This window comes from Aplysia californica, unplaced genomic scaffold, assembly GCF_000002075.1.
Source record: "Aplysia californica isolate F4 #8 unplaced genomic scaffold, AplCal3.0 scaffold01060, whole genome shotgun sequence".
Taxonomy (NCBI): Eukaryota; Metazoa; Mollusca; class Gastropoda; order Aplysiida; family Aplysiidae; genus Aplysia; species Aplysia californica.
The window spans coordinates 116,630-135,308 of NW_004798330.1; the positions used below are offsets into that span (position 1 = coordinate 116,630).

Below are 18,679 nucleotides of genomic sequence, written 5' to 3' on the forward strand. Positions count from 1 at the left end.
GTCTTTTACAGCTGGCTGTTAAAGCATCTCGACTGTATCTACTTTCTTGTTCATGTATTGAGGATGTGACAATCTATGGCAAAAATCTATAATTATTGTCTTGCATACACATCTCTGTACACAGGCCTATGTGCACAATTCAAAGTGGTACTTGAGTTTTTTGTACTTATATGTTAGCTTAACTTTATACTTTTGCAGTCTTTTTGTAGAAGCAATGAATATCAGTAGTACATCTGTCTGCTTAGGTAGTAATGTAGATGCAACTAAAGTTAGTCTATAATTATTGTGGGGTCGGTGGTCTTGTGATTAGGTTGTTGGACTTGCAACCAAAGGGTCTTGGATTCAAAGCACATCAAAGGCCTGATGCTGTGTTCTTGAGAAAGGCACTTTACAAACATTTTTCTCACTTAACTCACAAAAGGTACCCAGCTGTAGAAAGTGAGAGATCTTGTCAGTTTGTTAGTGTTTGAATGCTTAATCGGCTTAATCGATGGCTTCCACTGTATGCTTACCAGAGGCCAAGAATGTTTCTGATTGTTATAGGGTCTGCTAGGGTAATAAAATAGATTGTAAAACAAATAGAGCTTGACCTTGAGTAAGGATAAGCACTATACAAATGTAATTTATTATTGCTATTAATTAACTTTATCTGAATTCACTCACTTGTCCTTTCAGAGGGTCGTAAAAGCGCAGCAACAGTTGGACAGTTGTGCTCTTTCCACATCCACTAGCTCCAACTAGGGCCACTGTTTGTCCAGGTAAAGCTTCCAAGTTCATACCATCCAACACCTGGGAACAGAAACAGATGTATCAATCACTGAGGTCATGACATGAGCTCTGATGGCTATCTAAATCTGCCTTCCAGAGCTATCTAATGTTGAACTATTATGTCTCATGTATCTAAACTAGGTGATAATAGATCTTAACCAAGTGAGCTTCCTAAAACAGTTGTTTTCTTTTACCTGTTTCGTATCATCCAGTCTCTTTGTTCTCTTTTGTGTCATTTGATGTCATATCACATATATGCCACTATCCGAAAATCATGTTACAGTGTAATATGTGCCTGTGATGCATATACTTTGGTGATCCATCTATGCAGTCTCCATTATTTTCAGGCTTACTTTTGAGCCTATCAAAGCTCCAGTGTGGCTGTTTTGATAAATTTCTTTGCTGACTCCTGTTTCAACCTGTGATTTTTGCATCTACACTTGTGCTGAAGCTGCTACTCACTGTAAAGGTTAACAAAACTTAAATATGATTTTAGATATTGTTTTACAGGCCCATTGAGAAGGCTTGCTCGGTTTTACCATCACTGAAAGTTAAGTCTGAGCTGTGTAAAGAAAAAAAGATTTCCACGATTCACCTTGATTCCATTGAGGAAATACAATGCTTACCGTGACATCTGGACGAGATGGATATGCAAAGTTAATGTTACGAAACTGGATAGTTCCCCTGACAGAAGAAAGCTTCTCTCCCTCATCTGAACTGCTGTCTATAGCAGATTTCTGTTGAAATAAATCAAATAATTTACAAAGGATTATAAAAAAGAATCAAAGTATCATAATATGAGCTAAACAAAGATATGAAGGTTCAGATCAAAATCATGTAAAAGATCTGCTGCATCAAGAAATCACCCTGCATATCAATAATAGTAAAAGCAAATTCAAAATCAAGTAAAAGTAGCTTGAACTGAGTATCGAAGTGAAAAATTCAACAAAAAAGAGTAAAAAACCAAGCATCTTTACATTAGTGCGTAGAGCTGAAGTACTGTGATAATCATTACACATCTTTTTATACAGCTATTCATTAACTCTGCAGTTTATTTTTAATGAATTCTTTGTTTATTAGAAGCAATAAAACATTGGTGAGTTAATTCAGAAAAAAAACCTGTTTCATCAAAACTTAAGAGAAACAGTTTGTCCAATATCATTGCAATGACACACGTCCGAAGAAAGATTAAAATTATTGGAACTATTCTTCTTTCACATTGACATAATTGGAGACACATACCAAATCAATGAGGTTGAACACTGTGTAAGCTGCACCCCTGGCCGTGGCAAGCGACTGAATATTTGGAGCTGCATTTCCCAGGGAGAAAGCACCTATCAGAACGCTGAAAAATACCTGAGATAAAGTAGAATAATACATTTAGTCAATGATTTCATCGTTTACTAGAAAATATTCATTCATGAAAACAAGAAAGAGATTCACTCCAACAGGGAAGTTTAAATCTCAATCTTCATTGGCAATATTACAATATTTGTCCAAGTAAACAGACAGCCTATAACTGATAGAGACCTACTTACATATTAAGCCTGTAATTAAATAATGTAAAAGAAGTAGTCCCATTTATTTACGTTGAAAACAAAAAAACCCTAGGTAACACAACAATTATTACTATGTCTAACATGTATATCATAACAGTCAGGTTGATCCCATTTGGAAGAGTTATATGGCTAGAGTTGGGACAGGCTCGTTAATTCAGCATCTGCGAATAACGAACGGTTCGCTGGCACTACTCACAATCGAGTGGATGGGTAACGAGCCGTCCACTTGTGAAGAGTAGTTCGCTACTCACTACACATCAGACCCGGAGACAACTGTTGAGTTAGCGATTGGGCGGACAGGCGGATGGAGTGACTCCTTCAATTGCATACTACGTACACCCCTCCCCAAAAATCAAAAACAAAAACTGAACAAACAAAAAAAAACGAACAAATAAAATAAAAGAATTTTAATATGATTTAAAAAATCCCCCTCCCCCTCACATTGTAGCTAGGCGTTCATGGTGGAAATTTTTCTACCCCCTCCGCCCCATAAAAAATCCTTTGGTCGGGAATTCTTTAAACTTTGCCTTCGAGATAAATTAGAACGTACACAGTTTTGACCCCACATGGGGTGAAAGGTTACACACTTAGTACTACGTCACCAGCCTCTTTCACTCCCTGTGGCACAGCTCATGGTTTGAAACATCAGGCCTAATTAGCAAACAATTGACGACGGGCCTGATGTCACGTCAAGTATTTCGTCTGTTGAGGTCCGCCCGTTTGCCTACCCGCTCAGTGAATAAAATTGTGGAGCGGACCCAAAAAACGAACTGACTTGAGGTTCGCAGTCCGCTCGCTGAGGGAGTAAAATTGGGGAGCGGACACAAAAAACAAACTGTTTTGAGTCTCGCAGTCCGCTCACATGGCTGTCCGTTACCCGCTCGCTCTGACTGAGTCCGTGAGTAACGAACCAGTCCGTCTGCTTGCCCCAACTTTAGTTATGGCACATTTTGTAATACAGTACAATAATTAGTAGGTAATTTACAGTTTTTCAAAGTAAAAGAACAACATAACTTATCACAAAAACATTGAACTCTTATGAAAGGTTCAGAGCAAGAGAACATTGACAGCAAGGACAACACTCTAGTTTTTATAGGTCTCTCAACAGGCTTCATCCCTGTTCCTGTATCTGCAAGAAAGTGTGTGTACAAGCGTGCATTTGTATGTATGTGAGTGTATGTGTGTGTGTGTGTGTGTGTTGTGTGTGTGTGTGTGTGTGTGTGTGTGTGTGTGCAGGTGTGTGTTTGTCCATGTGTGGGCCGAGTGTGAGGGTTTGTGGAGGGAAGAGTTGAGGTGGAAAGTTCACCTTTGAAATCTTATTTCAACAAACTTTACAGTAGCTCACATAACATGTAATAAGGATTTTAGCATGTTCTACACAATTTATCTCTCATCTTGCCTGTAACTACTCTTTTTAGGTCCCTTTCTTTTGCTGATGAAAAAATATGAATTAAATATTGCATAGCCTAAAAAAAACTACTAAACTTTTTTTCATCAGACAGTCAAGAAAAGTAGTAAGGGGTGTTTTTGATTGATATTATGAAAATGTTGGATGAAACAAACTCAAAGCATGGAGTCCAGAGCTGATGATTGTGAGCTTTTACTTTCCTATTATAACTAGATAAGTAATAACAAATACAAGGAGAGAGAAAAATACTCACGATAATCATGTTGCTGACATCATAGTCGCTATCCTCTCGAACGAGTTTTCCTCCATACCAAAATCCCAAAGCATAACAGCCCATGATGACAAACCAGATGATGCCCATAGATGCTCCATTAGTGAATCCTTTTTTCACACCAAAGGCCTCTGCTTCACTGAGGTTACCAGCATAACTGAGAGAATATCAGCATAGTTTAGTATTAACAACTAAACATAATTTGGGCCAGGTTCCTTAAAAAAAATTTCTTCCCAATGAATGACGTAGTTCTTTGTCAAAAAGCTCATATGGACAAAATAATCAGCTTTAAAAATGAAAATGTTAACAAAGCAAATCAAATAAACTATTCAATTTGAGAGAAAAAAGTAAAGTACAGCATTATTACAAAAGCTCCAAAAGTTTCTAAGCATTTAATTGATTTCTAAGTTGTAAACAAAATTCTGCAATATGATTATTTTAGCTGATAAAAGGGAAATAAAAAATTATGTACATTACAGTATTTGACACCCCTGGCTCAACATGAATGCAATCAAGTAAAAAACAGGTTTGTGCTTTAATTTTGCAGATCAGAATGTTTTCACTTGAGAGCAAAGGTGAGGATGAACAACACTTCGCACTGTTTCCTGAGTTCAACTTTGACACAGACTCAATACTGAACACACAATGCTAATATTTAATTTAAGTCTGGTATTAGCTATGAGCCAGTTCACAATGGCATCAAATTAAAATACCTGAGTAATAAACAAATAAAGCCCATTCCTGGCAATTATTAGTACAATTTCAATAATAATCTGGAATTTCATTTTCAGCACATTTAAATGCAGTGAACATCCCTTACTCTAACATTTTCCTGAAACTGACATAAAATCTTAACAATAAAAGAGATGGCACACAAACCGTTCTGACTCTTTCTCTTGTCCTCCAAATGCCACGACTGTCCTGATTGCACCAAACACTTCCTCAGCAACAGCACCTGCTTTGGCGTAGGCCTCCAGCTCTTTCGCCGTCATTGAAGCCGCAAGCTTTAACAGAAAAATTGCAAAATATCATAATGTCTCCAAGGACACATACCCCCAAGACCATATCCGCCCCTTTGGATGTTTAAAGAGCATACCATATCAGTCCAGACGATTTTATGGCAAATATGTTTACATTTTCCTATTCATTGACTCATAAAAGTGGCTAATCACTTTACTGCACGCAGATTCAAATGACTTCATTTTTCAACAGGGTGGAGCTCCGCCTCATTGGCGCTTCTGGGGTTGAGCTTATCAGAATTAAAATGTGCCTCAGATGTGGATTGGTAGGAGGGGTGCAAAAGACGTCGCTCTCAACAGTTGGCCTGCCAAATCTTCGGACCTCATTGTGTGTGATTTGTTAATCTTTTTGGTGGGGGTATGTTAAAGACAAGGTATATGTTCCAACACTTTCAGCAAATATCAATGACATGAAAGATAATAAAACCCAGCTATCATCAACACAGCGGCCTGAGACACTCTGAGGCGCATCTGGGACAAATTCTAATATGGGCTTGATGTTTTCCGTGCAGATGGTGGTGGCCACATTGAGATTTGAAATATTGTGTGATGATTTTGGTTTATTCTTATTTAATCCCCCTGTATATTTGATGATGAAGCTAAGAGAAAATAAGTGTATAACTTTAAACTTTCCACACAATAATATGTGTTTTCAAACCCTGCTTCCCACAAAGTAACTTATGTGTCATGCAATGCACATTCCAAGACAGCCACACTATTTGAGGTGGTTGTTTTACTCTAATCTTGCTCTCGTTGCTGAAGAAAGCATCATAAGTGTGCTTCAAATGTATTAATTTCTCTTTTTACGTATCACCCTACTCAGCAGGCATCTGTGAAATAGTGTTACTACCAAATATGGTAACTAGATCTAATTGTTAAAAAGGAGCTAAAAATTAGCTCAGAACTATACTTTTTAATTCATGAAAAACTCTCTGCATTGATATACATTTTTTTTCTTATCAAACAGAGAAATGACTATGGATTGAATTGACATGATGGAAAAATATATTCTTAACTAGATCCTTCGTAAGCAGAACTCTTTTTTATTGACCTGTACCTCTGTTTACTGAGCAAATAAACTGAGAAAGAAGTTACCTTGCTGAACAATCCTGCAGCCCCTGCTAAAAATGGACTGACTGCTAAGATGACTAGTGTGAGCTTCCACCCATACACAAAGCCAATGACAAATCCAGCAACAAAAGAAGAAAACCATTGAAGGAAAGATCCGACTTTGTCACCAATTCCATCTTGGATCTTGGTCACATCACTGCATAGAAAAAAATTCAGCAGATAGCAAATAAAATTACATGTTTACCATGTGTGTGGTGTGCTGTGAAAACAAGGCATGTCTGTAATTTTATAATTCTAATGGGCGCTGATAAATGAAAGCTGAAAGTTAATGCTGGAGATATATTCATATTGGGTGCGTATTGGTGAAAAATCATCAATTTTAAGCTGACGCTTAAATTACTCATCAAACAGACATATTGACAAATTTGTATTGTCTGTTGAAGATTATTTTATTGCATTTACATTTTGATTCTATTACAACTTACACGTACCACACATCACATCATTATATTTACTGCATAAAGCATTCATACTTGCTCAGGTTGGCATTCTTTTATGTAAACAGGTTAAATAGAGCTGAATTTATGAGGACTTTGGGATGGATAGATCAGTGGAAAATTGGATGACAATACTGGCTCTGTGTGACGTCAGGGGACATGACACTTATTATTATTATGGGACAGTATAATTAAGGGAGTAGAGCGCCTTTGGATGACGTCACATTTAGAAGTGGGAAATAGGCAGACGACGTCTGCTAGAGACTGAAGGAGGATTAGTCGGAGCACAGGACGATGAGAAGACAACATCAATCCTGGACAGGGGCCCCCTCCCAGACCAAGACCCTGGGACCGCCAGGTAACTTTACAGCTCTGTACAAACATGGAATAGCGTCGGTGGCCTAGTGGTTACGCTACCGAACTCATAATCGTGAGATTGCGTGTTCGGGGTTTGAGCCGCTGGCCCGATGTTGTGTCCTTAGGAAAAGCACTTTACACAAATTTTCCTCACTTCACACCGGAGAGAATGGGTACCCGGCCATAAACAGTGAAAGATCTTGTCAGTATGTTAGTGTTTTAGTGCCTATAAATGGCTGCTTGCGCTGTATGCTACCCAGGAAGTTGAGGTTGTTTCAGAATGCTCTGAAGTCTGCTGGGGTAATAGTATAGATTGTGAAGCGCATAGAGCTTGCTGTTGAGCGGGGATTTGCACTATAAAAATGTTATCTTTTATTATTATTTAATAGCCTCCCATTAGAAATTACACAAATGAAACAAGCAGAAAACTTGACATGTCAAACTACACGACGTACTCACTCAGCTAGTCTTGTGTTCAGCTCAGCAGCTTCGTGTGTGTCATACCACCCAATGTCTTGTCTCAGGACATTTTTCAGAAACTCCTGACGAATTCTGTGGGCCTGTCGCTCTGCAGCCGCCATCCACATTGCCACTTGAAGATATGCTGTCAACATCACACCACCTCCAATTACTGTGGAATGCAAAGCACAACATTCTATATATAACAATATATTCAATCTTTAACAACAAATGTCAGTTACACAGTTGAAATAAAACATGCCAAGCTCAAAGACATTTATTATTAGGTCGCTGTTAAATATCTCTGACTGCTAAGCAATACCTGGTTGGTTCTATCTCTAGACCACAACACCCCCCCCCCAAAAAAAAAAAAAGCAAAAATACAATTAAAAATTTTTTTTAAATTTACATTCATTAAAAAATAATCAATTTTTAGTGGTAAAACACTTTTCAACTGTACCTGCAAAAGGTTGAGTATTTTCATCATTTATTCAAAATGCACATTGGTACCACTACTGAGTACTTTTCTCTTATGTATATTTGGGTGCCAGGAATATGTAATGATTGACAACCTTCACACCAGAGGAGAGTGGCATGAGGGAGGACACTTAGTTTCAATATGAGTCATATATATGAGGAAAGGTGTGCAATCAAATGACTTCGTTTCCACTGAGCAAGACGCAATAAGAACTTCGACATTTTTTAAATTTAGTTCTATTCTTATCCTCACATGCTCAAAATGTTATGTACCTTTGGGATAAAATGTAACAGCAGCAAAAAGAATGCAAGTATGCTTCTTTAATAATTTGAGATAAATATTTACAATTATACCAGAGCTGTGCCACTTTGCCCAAACCCCCACCCCCCACTATGTATGTCTTTGAAACTTTTAGACACATTAATTCTTATTGATTTTCAAAGGTAACAACTTAGTCAAAGCTAAAAAAAGTGATATCTTCTTTTGTTCACACTTTCTGTTTGTTTTACTTTTCCAGGGACCCCAATACATGTTAAGCTTTCAACTAAATAGGCAAGATCTCTCTCTACACCTAAGAAGTTGTCATCACATCTCTCAAGTACATAACCCTGTTTAGCTGGAGTTTGAGATAAGAAGCAGCAGATCACTCTGTGATGAGTAAAAGAGACTTCAAATTCATTGAATGTCAGAATAATGATTTCAGCTAAGTCAAAAAGTCAAGCTCTTTCAGAATATGTTGAGATGTTTTAGAAATTGTGTTCCATCACCACTTGTTTTTTGTCTCCTGGAAGAGCAGTTGATGATATTGAACAATTTACATCATGAACTTGCTCATGCAAATATGATATACTTAACTAGACAGTACTGTTATTAGTGAAGGCTTAAAACCAGGTGACAGAAGCAAAAATGAAGCACCCTTATACGAGGGGCATACCAAAAGTTTTTTACCTGGCCATGGAAGAATAAAGGTAGTAAGCTGAAATTTGGGGTGAAAGCCAACAATCATCTTTCTAGAATGCTTGTACATTTTAGGAAATTTCAGATTACTGGTTTTACCACCAGCACACTGTAAGTGAATGAGGGTATTTTGTTCACCAGTTTTAACATAAAAATGGAGAAAATTGAGCGCAGGGCAGTAATGAAGTACTAATTGTTCTTACAAGGCAAGCAACTACAGAATATTTTTACGGAGATGCATGTCGTATATGGAACTGATTGGCCATCTTATGCTGTGATAACATTTTGGTGTAAAAAAGGTGATAATGAGGTAAAAAAAGGCTGGTTTTCTGACATATAGAGAGGGTCCTCTATTTTCAAGGTCTTGCACAGATGACAAACATGTATAACGCTGGGAGGCGACTACAAAAAAAGAATAAGCTTAGTACCAAATATTAGCTTTCTACCTTTTTTACTTCATTTCAAGGTCAGGAAAAAAACTTTTGGTATGCCCCTCGTACATTGGATACTAGGGGCGACATATATTAAAGGAAGAGGCTAGCCGTACTTAATGACGGCTAGACTGGCAGTCTAGCCGTACTTATTCTTAATATGATGGCTAGACTGACCATTTAACAAAAAATAGGCCTACTGAATTGTAAATATACTTTTTTAGTGTGCAGTACCTAAAGTATTTGTATTTGAGACGAAACCAGGTGCCTAAATGACAGTGCATGTATTTTAAACCTCCTGTTTTCTAATGTTAATAGGGCCTAAGATAAGTACGGCTAGACTGCCAGTCTAGCCGTACTTAAGGACGGCTAGACTGTCAGGCTAGCCGTACTTAATATTGATGGCTAAATTGTAAATGAAATTTTTAGTTTGCAATGCCTAAAGTATTTGTATTTCAGACAAAACAAAAAGGTGCCTTACTGACTTGCATGTACTTGAACCTGAATAATTACTAGATCTAGATCTAATGAGACCTGTGTACTTAACAGGCTTGAGTCGATAGGGCCAAACCTAGATCTAAGTACGGCTAGACTTGCAGTCTAGCCGTACTTAAGTACGGCTAGACTCTCAGTCTAGCCGTACTTAAGTACAGCTAGCCACTTCGTATATTAAAAGCATGATTAATTTCAACAGAAGCACTCTCAATTCCAAAACTTTTTTGGACCATCTTCCAAAATGATTTAGTAAGAAGACACTGACCAAAGGACACTAGGAATATAGATGATGCAAACAGGTGTATGGTAACCACAACTCAAAGATCAACACAACAGCTAGCAAAGAAAAGATGAGAGACAAAAGTGAGTTTAACAGATTCTCATTAGTGGGTGCTCAAAGTTTAGGATATGACTTTTAAGACAATACTTCACTCTAAAAACTGTGAGTAAAAAAGTGCAATTCTATATCTGTTCATCAAGTTTAAAGACTAAAGAACAGCTCTCTATAACAGGGCCCACAAGCAATGAACTACAAACATAAATTGTTGGTTGTATGACGGTAGGAGAAGTTAACAAACTATAAGGTAACTTACTACAGTAGTATATGGCAAACTCTGTCATTGCATCGAGGATGCCATCACTAACTGGTACATCAGCACATGTAATGTTTCCACCATAGAAATTTGACAACTCTGTGCATTTACCACTGGGGAAAGAAAGGTAAAGTATGAGTTTATTGTTCCCTTTATACTTTGACAAGCACAAAAACCAGAATTAGCCACAACCAAGTGTATATAGTGTACCAAATTAAAAAATCCTGCAAAAAGTGAAAAGCCTTGAAATGCTTCTTTCCCACCACATGCCTTTGATCCTCCAAACAGACCATTGTTTCAAAGGGAGGAAATTTGAGGTACACCCATACAAATATGCATGGTTACCGGCAGCTGATAGCAAGATACTTTAGTATGCGTGTCTGAAATCAGCATGTGTTTTATTCTCCTTACTATAGTAGAATCACAAAATAGCTATAATATTGACATCATAGCAGCCTTAGTCAGTCATCTTAACTATAGCCCTTTACTTTAAAAGTAAGTAAGGGTAATCTAAATTTTATTAGAGATTGGAAAGGATATCATGTTTTCTAGAATCTGTCTTGCTTATCATATTATTCAACATAAATGGATTACATGCACACAAACTGTGTTAGATATAGGCTAGAACTGGTTCATATGATAATACCTATTGCTTGAAAATGAAAATCTTCATTGTATATATATATATATATATATATATATATATATATATATATATATATATATATATATATATATATATATATATATATATATACACAATGTAACCTGCTTTAACAGCATCCTGTCTAAGAGAATTACCTGTATAAACGATCACTTCTCACTTCTCTGCTGACATTTTTTCGACATTATAGTAAAACTGTCTGAGATATCCACCTGTCTAACACAAACACTTTTCTCTTCAATAATGGGTGACCATCTTGGACAATTTTGACTGCATTATATAAGGAATCTACGGGGAAAATGGGCATAGTCACAAACTGGAAATTGTGAGAGTGTCAATTTTTAAAGACTGGGGACTCATAACTTAATATTTGTTTGATTGGTGGTTTATTACTATGTTTGTTGAATGGGAAATCCAATAACAATAACAAACCAAAAGTTGAACAGAAACACAGATATGAGTCAACAAGCGTTCAAAATTGATACCCTCACAATTTTCAGTTTGTGACTATTCCCGTTTTTCCCGTTCACTCCTTATATACATCGGAAAAACTGGTCAATATTTATCTTAAAAATACTTTTTCCCCATACATGGAATATAATCAGTTGACCCTTGACATGAGATCAGATGCTTCAACCCTGCTAGTCAATGCTAACCCAGACTGAATGGGACATAAGAGCAAAAACAATAAAATTAAGGTTCCCATGTGACAATCAAACTCATCTTTTTCATTTACAAGTCAAAAGACCTAAACATTATTCTACAGACTCTGATCCAATGACCTAACAATGAGTGAAATTATTCTTACGGATTCAGAATAGATACGTCCTTGAATACTTCCTCTACTGTCAATCCCGTGCTGTTCATGAAAGCCGCAATTTCATATCTCAAGAAATTTTCAAGTTTTCCTGTGTCCACAAACAAGTCAATCATTTCTCCAAAAATAACAATCATGGAGGGTAGAGCAGCTCCATTAGCGATGGCACAAATTGATCCAACAAACATCATCAATCTGTCCTTCCAGTCTGAGAACCTGAACTGTATAGTGAGACACATAAAAAGTGGGTTTCAAAAGTGCATGTAACTATTTCAAATAACTTCATTTCTAAAAACATTTAATTGATCTTCAAATGGTTAAACAGATCAGTTTAAGAAGTTTTTGATGACAACATGCAGTCTTTACAGAGTGAAACCAACAACCAATTCAAAGTATCTCAACCACCTGGCGAATTCATTGAGAAACACTTCTTTTCAATAAATTTATTGAGAGAAAGATTCGCTTTAAAATGTTAAGGAATCATACTTAGACGTCAGTTATGAACTTCTGATAATGACCCTCTCTGAAAGCTTGATGACATACCACTTCCAGAGACCCGACCATGTTGACTTTTTCATCGGCTTTCTTCTTTTTGCCATTCTCTCCATCATCAGCCGATGACCCTCCATCTTTGTCGCGGTCGATCTTCTCCGACCCCACAGCTGTGCTTGGCCTGGATGGGCCACTGCCATTTTGCTCCTCTGCGAATGAGCCAAAACAAAATGCAGTTTGAATGCATGGCAGCTCACTACGCCAGGCAACCAATAAACTTTGACAAAATATCTACATGCCACTTAGAGAACTGAACTTTATCAAAATAACTCAACAGCAAATGCTCTGATAAAATTCAAATCATATAATCAAAAATAATGCACAATTATCATCAAAGTATCAATGTTCATTTCCTACTGTGTGAGGGACTGGGAGTCAGAGGTGCGAGTTCAGATGGTGAAGAGGAAAATATTCCGAAAAGATTTCCACCTCATCATTCTATCCCTTGAAACGATCTACTGAGGTAAGGTTAATGCCTGGGGACACCAAGGGGTGTGAGGAAATTAAGAAAGACATGTAAGCAATATATATAAAAAATGTGGTGAATCTGTTATCAGATATATAATAAAGGTAGCCTACCGTTTCAAGGTTTAATATAGGTAATATATAGGCCTATATATATCCCTCCGGGGCAGTGCCACTGACTGTAGTGACTTAAGGCCATTCCCAAAGGGTGGACATTTGTAATTGTTCCAGCACAGTAGAATTTTAAATGGGCTGATTCATGTCAAGCTCATAACTATGCCTGATCTACAACAGGGAACTGCTGCTTTTTTCCCTAATCCTTACTGTTGCCATTTTCCTCTACTTCTTTTGTATGTTTGCCACTCTTGTGGCCTGCAATTTCCGGGGTGCCTTGATAGTTGAAGCAGACCTTTTGCTGTTGAAGCTAGAGAGGTGAGCAGAGTAAGTCTGATTCCCTGTAAAGACTTCTCTGTTGACACCCCTTAGCGCTCATATATGACCTTATGCAGTTGCGAGCGCCGTAAAACCCTCTACTATAATAATTAAAGCATACATACACACACACACACATATATATATATATATATATATATATATATATATATATATATATATATATATATATATATATATATATATATATATATATATATATATATTTCTGTCAACCTAAGCGACACCGACATCATCAGCACAATGATAGGCCTACGCTTTTAAAAAGGTGTTACCCCTTTTTGAAAATACATGTAATCATAATTATGTCTCCTTCGTTGGGGGTTCAAATGTGATTTCACACAACGTGTGTTGCACTTTATGAAAGACCAACGGTGCGTCTTTTTGGGGCCTCGCCCCCCCCCCCCCCCCCCCAAAAAAAAAGAAACCCAATCCGAAAACACCCCCCCCCCTCCCCAATAAAAAAAAGAAAAATTCTAATTACATGCTAATTAAGTTAATTATAATGAATCATTTTATATTAGTAAGAATGGGGTTTTTTGGGGTTTCTTTTTCAAGGGAGCCATTTGGGACGGTGAAAGGAAGGAAGATCTACCTCCTTTGATACCATACAGTACTTCCTCTTAGTCACAACATGACTAGGATCGATTGTTTCAATAAAATTCTACTTGGGCCCTTAATTCGGATCTTACTCGACCTACTTCATGCACTCATCTAAGGTCTCTAGCTCTCTGAAGTCATGCAAAAAAGACGTATTAAAACTGTATGAACGACTCAATATATCTATGCCGGGGGAGAGGGGAAGGGGCATAAGTAGATTAGTATTCTTCTTTATAATTTGCAATCCAACCTCATCCCAAATACTGAAGTCTGAACGGTAGGCTACAACAAAATAGACCTTCCATGCCACATAAACACACAGTCAGTCACACACACACACACACACACACACACACACACACACACACAAGCAAATTATAAACAAACACCCGCACATTATACACATCAAGAATAATTTATCGTTCTACAACACACATTAGCTTTGACACGGACGAGACACTGTACACTTGGCCTAGGCCCACGAAGACAAAGCAAATACGTTTTTACAGTCGGGGAGCGATCAGTGAAAGATATCTGCATTCAAAGTGAGAAGTACGTAGACCAGGGACTAGTAGATTTGACTGATTTTGATTAATCTATTAATTAATTAATTAATTAGTTCATCAGTAACCCCCTCCCCCCTGAAAATGTCGTTTCTCGAACGGCTATAGGGCCTAATTTTAAAAACAAAAGAACTTGTAGGTTCAAGGGTTAATAGCAATCAATGTTTAGAACAACAAGAAAACAAGAAATGCATTTCTACAATGAAAGACATGTCCCAATATCCCCCATAAACCTTTCTAAGAAACTGCAATCGAAGAAACTACAGTAAACGCACTGGGCCAACTCACTTCCGAGAGAAATAAGCTTATTATGTTTATATAGATCTAGGCCTACTTTTTTGGTAATCATCTCATAAATAATAAAGAAAACATATTGTGAATTGAATTGTCAATCACCTCTGACTACTCGACTCAGTCTTTGTTACCAAAGTAGGCCTACTTTTCCTTCAGAGTTTGACCCCCACCCCCCACCCCCCCACAAAAACAAAAAACAGCAACAACAAACAAACAGCAACAACAACAACAACAACAACAAAAACCCATGACAAACAACAAAAATAAAAACAAAAACAACAATACAACACCACCACCCCCCAACCAAAACAACAACAAACAAACCAAACAAAAAACAACTCAAAACAAAACACACAAAAAACTGCGGTTTCCTTTAGATAATAGGCTGATACGAAAACACACAAATCAATCATAAACGGTCAATAATTTGAACCATATCACTAAGGTGAACCAGTAAGCGTGAGATAGTTTTAGTAAAGTTGAAATTGTGCGTTAGATTAAGACAAAAAACAACATAAGTTGAACAGTGCGATCAAAGTGAAAAGAAAAGACACTGAACAAATGAATTATAAGTATATAATTTTGTGTATGTGTGTGTGTGTTATGTGTGTGTGTGTTATGTGTGTGTGTGTGTGTGTGTGTGTGTACGTGTGTGTGTGTGTGTGTGTGTGTGTGTGTGTGTGTACGTGTGTGTGTGTGTGTGTGTGTGTGTGTGTGTGTGTGTGTGTGTGTGTGTGAGTGTGTGTTTAGTAAGAGTTTTACTGTGTTTGAAGGACTATGCATAAGCCTATGTATAATATGGTTGTTAATGCCGTTACAAAGAAATCAAGAAAGATAAAAATAGGGCGCCACTGCTTAAACAACGCAAGACCAACTTAATTTCGATATGCTTTAGAATTTAAATTCAATCCCATAAAGCATACCGCTCTACCACGACCTCTAACATTTTCGAAGTGCCTTGGCCAACTTGGTATTGCAGTCCAGGCTTTATGGACCCTTGAATCAACGCACTTTATCCTTCCTCTTGCATGGTTAGATGTCGAGGGAAGGTGCAATTTTCGGTTAAGTGCTAGGTGGGTGTGCTCTGTTGTTGGTATGTTATTCTTATGGGGGATCTCTCTCCCGAAATTCAGACAAGTTTTGCATGATTTGGCTCTGATCTTGTATTCTACCTCTTTTGCGTTGTAGGCGTATGTCCAGAGTAGAGAATTGTTTCCCCTAAAGCAAGTTGGCACTCCCATGCATTCATCCATCTCGTCTCATAAAGACCCAATATGTACGTCTAGTTGGTAGGCTTCCATCTCTCTTGCAACCTGCAGTGCCTTCCCTGCCTCGTACATTGTATGAACATTCCAGGTGCAAAGACAGGTGGTTCTTCTGGTCGACAGGAGGTTTCTCGGCTTGATGGTTTCCTTTCGGCTATCACCACCCAGCGTCATTCTACACTCCAGTTTCTCTCCTCTCTTCGGTGATGAAGGTCCTCCATCTTCCAGAACTGGCGGTCGTGTTGTTTTTTGCTGTTGATGGTTTTGTAGATGTTTTTGTTTTATGGGAAAGGGCTGCTAACCTTTTCCCCAACCGACCTTAGTCGCCTTCTACGACATGCACGGTACGGATACAGTGGTCCTATTCTTTGCTCCCCTGTCAGTTGGACAGGGTCCCGGGAACCACACGGGTGTTTGTTTATTTGGGGGGGGGGGGGGGTGTTCATGCGCTAAATGACGGCCATCATGACAATGTGCTTCTATTTACTCATCTGCTAATCTTGTTGTGCACTTACTTTATCCTTACAAGAGGAAGGATCACTGTTACCATAGCAAAAATTTGCCTCTCATGGTCAAGGTGAAAACGACACGTGCAATTACATGTAGATCATAATCTAAATTATCCCTCTCAAACTTCTCCATATGCTTAATAAATTGCGTCCTGGTCTTTATTTTTTTTTCCAGCTCTTTTCGTTTTGTTTGCCAATGTAGCACATGTTTTATTCATGCCATGGATCTTAATAAAGTATATATCTATAAATAACACATAGACTTGGATTAATAATTACAATATCCTAGACTGGGCACTGTCACGGCCGCCGCTTTCTCCTCTCTAAACAAAACTTTTTTGCGCTGGATCGCACCTTATATGGGCGCGCTTTGGTTGAGTGCGCGCGCAACCTTTCCTTCCCTGACCTTTTTTGGTATCCAATTGAGTCAAAATACGCTCCCTGGGGAACTGGAATTACGTAAGAGTACACGGTCTTTGATATTAAAATACAACTCTATGGAATAACCCCGTTCGTCATGAACAAATATTGAATAACATCTATTCTAAAACAGAACCAACAAAAAGAACAAACCAAAAAAAAATTACAAAAAAACAAAAAAACAACCCCAACAATACCACCACCAACAACAACAGAATATCAATTTTTAAATAAAACTCCATGCAGTGTTAGTATGACGGTGCAGGATTTTAAAATATCACATATTTAGAGGGTGGAAACGTGTCTTGCAAGTTCTGGAGATTGTGAATTCAGGATTCCATTCCAAACTGAGAGAAAAGCACACAGCAGAAAACCGCCCTTATAAGGGCAAGTTAAAACATACCAGGAGATGATAAAGGTGAAACAGAATTCCGTGAACCTTTCCTACCTAAATGACCATTTACGTAAACTTCAGCAGGGGAAACTTCACTGCCATCACCTGAAAGTTAGATTATAAATAAAACACGTATAATGACATTGTTATCTACAGCAACACAGTTTCGGTATACAGATCTGTACACATGAATGAAAGGGGAGAAAAAAACGCCGCGCGTCACAAGACTAAGAGTAAGAGTTGATTTAAAATATTGTGTTTGTCTTTCGCAGACTCATAACCCCCTTTCTTTTCTCCGAGAGTTGACGAGTTCAAAAGAGATCGCAAAGTACACGCCACGGGAGAGAACATCTTTAGAGAAACATAATTTTACAGGATAGGGTAGCAATCTTCACATAATAAATTATGTTATCGCATAATCAGGTTCCTTCGTTATCCCCTCCAAAAGAAAAAAAGAAAAAAAAAAAAAAGAAAAGCAATGGGGAAAAACAAGTGATCCACGACACACATGGCTGTTCAAATAAAATCTCTAAATATACGATACCAGAGGTACATAAATTATGCTTACCTTCATTGCGCTCTGTTTTAGAAAAAAAAATGATGTTTCGTAAAAATTCGAAGTTGAAATATCGAAAAAAAAATGAAATGGGGGACCTGTCCATGTGTCCTACTATGTTCAATATTTTCTACATGATACTCTAGGTTCAATTAGTTAATTACTAGAACTTGCACACTGAAATACGGTATGACATTCACAGTGTTAAGCCGACTTCCTTTTCCTAATTTGTACACTCAAGGTGTGAGCACAAATGATCATTCGTACACGTTCATACAGTCACCTACACAGGCATGGCAGTTTTTTACATTTTATTTCGGCAAAAAACTTCCATTACAGTTTTATTTAGATGCAAGAACAACCAGCTCGAAATTAGATCAAAACACACAAGAAGATGCAATAAACATGAATAATGGGATTGTTTGTTTTGTTTTAGTAGACGTTTTACGTCGCTCGCAACCGCATAAGGTCATATGACCACCAGAAGATTAGAAGAGAGTAGCAAACATAAAAAAGAAGAAGGGGAGATAAGGACGACATGTGTTTCATCGAAAAGAAGAAGCAAACCACACCAGAGCACCCGCCAACCACCCACACGTAGCCTACTGGGGTGTAATGTAATAACACACGCAAACACACACTTACAAGCAAGCACACACACACACACACACACACATACAAACGTTTGAACACACACACACACACACACACACACACACACACACAAGCACGCACGCACACATTAACACAATCACATGACAAAC

At 37.8% G+C, this 18,679-nt stretch overlaps 1 protein-coding gene across 10 annotated transcripts in view; it reads right to left on the reverse strand.

The window, feature by feature from the left end:
- The window catches only part of LOC101858982 (ATP-dependent translocase ABCB1), an 81,313-nt gene that overhangs the window by 37,127 nt on the left and 25,507 nt on the right, over positions 1-18,679 (reverse strand). For 4 of the 10 annotated variants that reach the window (XM_035973206.1, XM_035973207.1, XM_035973205.1 and 1 more), the window contains 12 exons: positions 17,928-17,939; positions 17,414-17,464; positions 12,388-12,545; positions 11,836-12,065; positions 10,364-10,476; positions 7,410-7,581; positions 6,121-6,292; positions 4,886-5,010; positions 3,989-4,163; positions 2,011-2,124; positions 1,395-1,505; positions 664-789 (listed from right to left, as the gene is read on the reverse strand). In XM_035973206.1, the coding sequence (XP_035829099.1) occupies positions 664-789; positions 1,395-1,505; positions 2,011-2,124; positions 3,989-4,163; positions 4,886-5,010; positions 6,121-6,292; positions 7,410-7,581; positions 10,364-10,476; positions 11,836-12,065; positions 12,388-12,545; positions 17,414-17,464; positions 17,928-17,939 (1,559 nt within the window). The remainder of the gene's footprint in view (positions 1-663; positions 790-1,394; positions 1,506-2,010; positions 2,125-3,988; positions 4,164-4,885; positions 5,011-6,120; positions 6,293-7,409; positions 7,582-10,363; positions 10,477-11,835; positions 12,066-12,387; positions 12,546-17,413; positions 17,465-17,927; positions 17,940-18,679) is intronic. The other 6 variants (XM_035973208.1, XM_013089833.2, XM_035973210.1 and 3 more) reach the window with 3 other exon arrangements.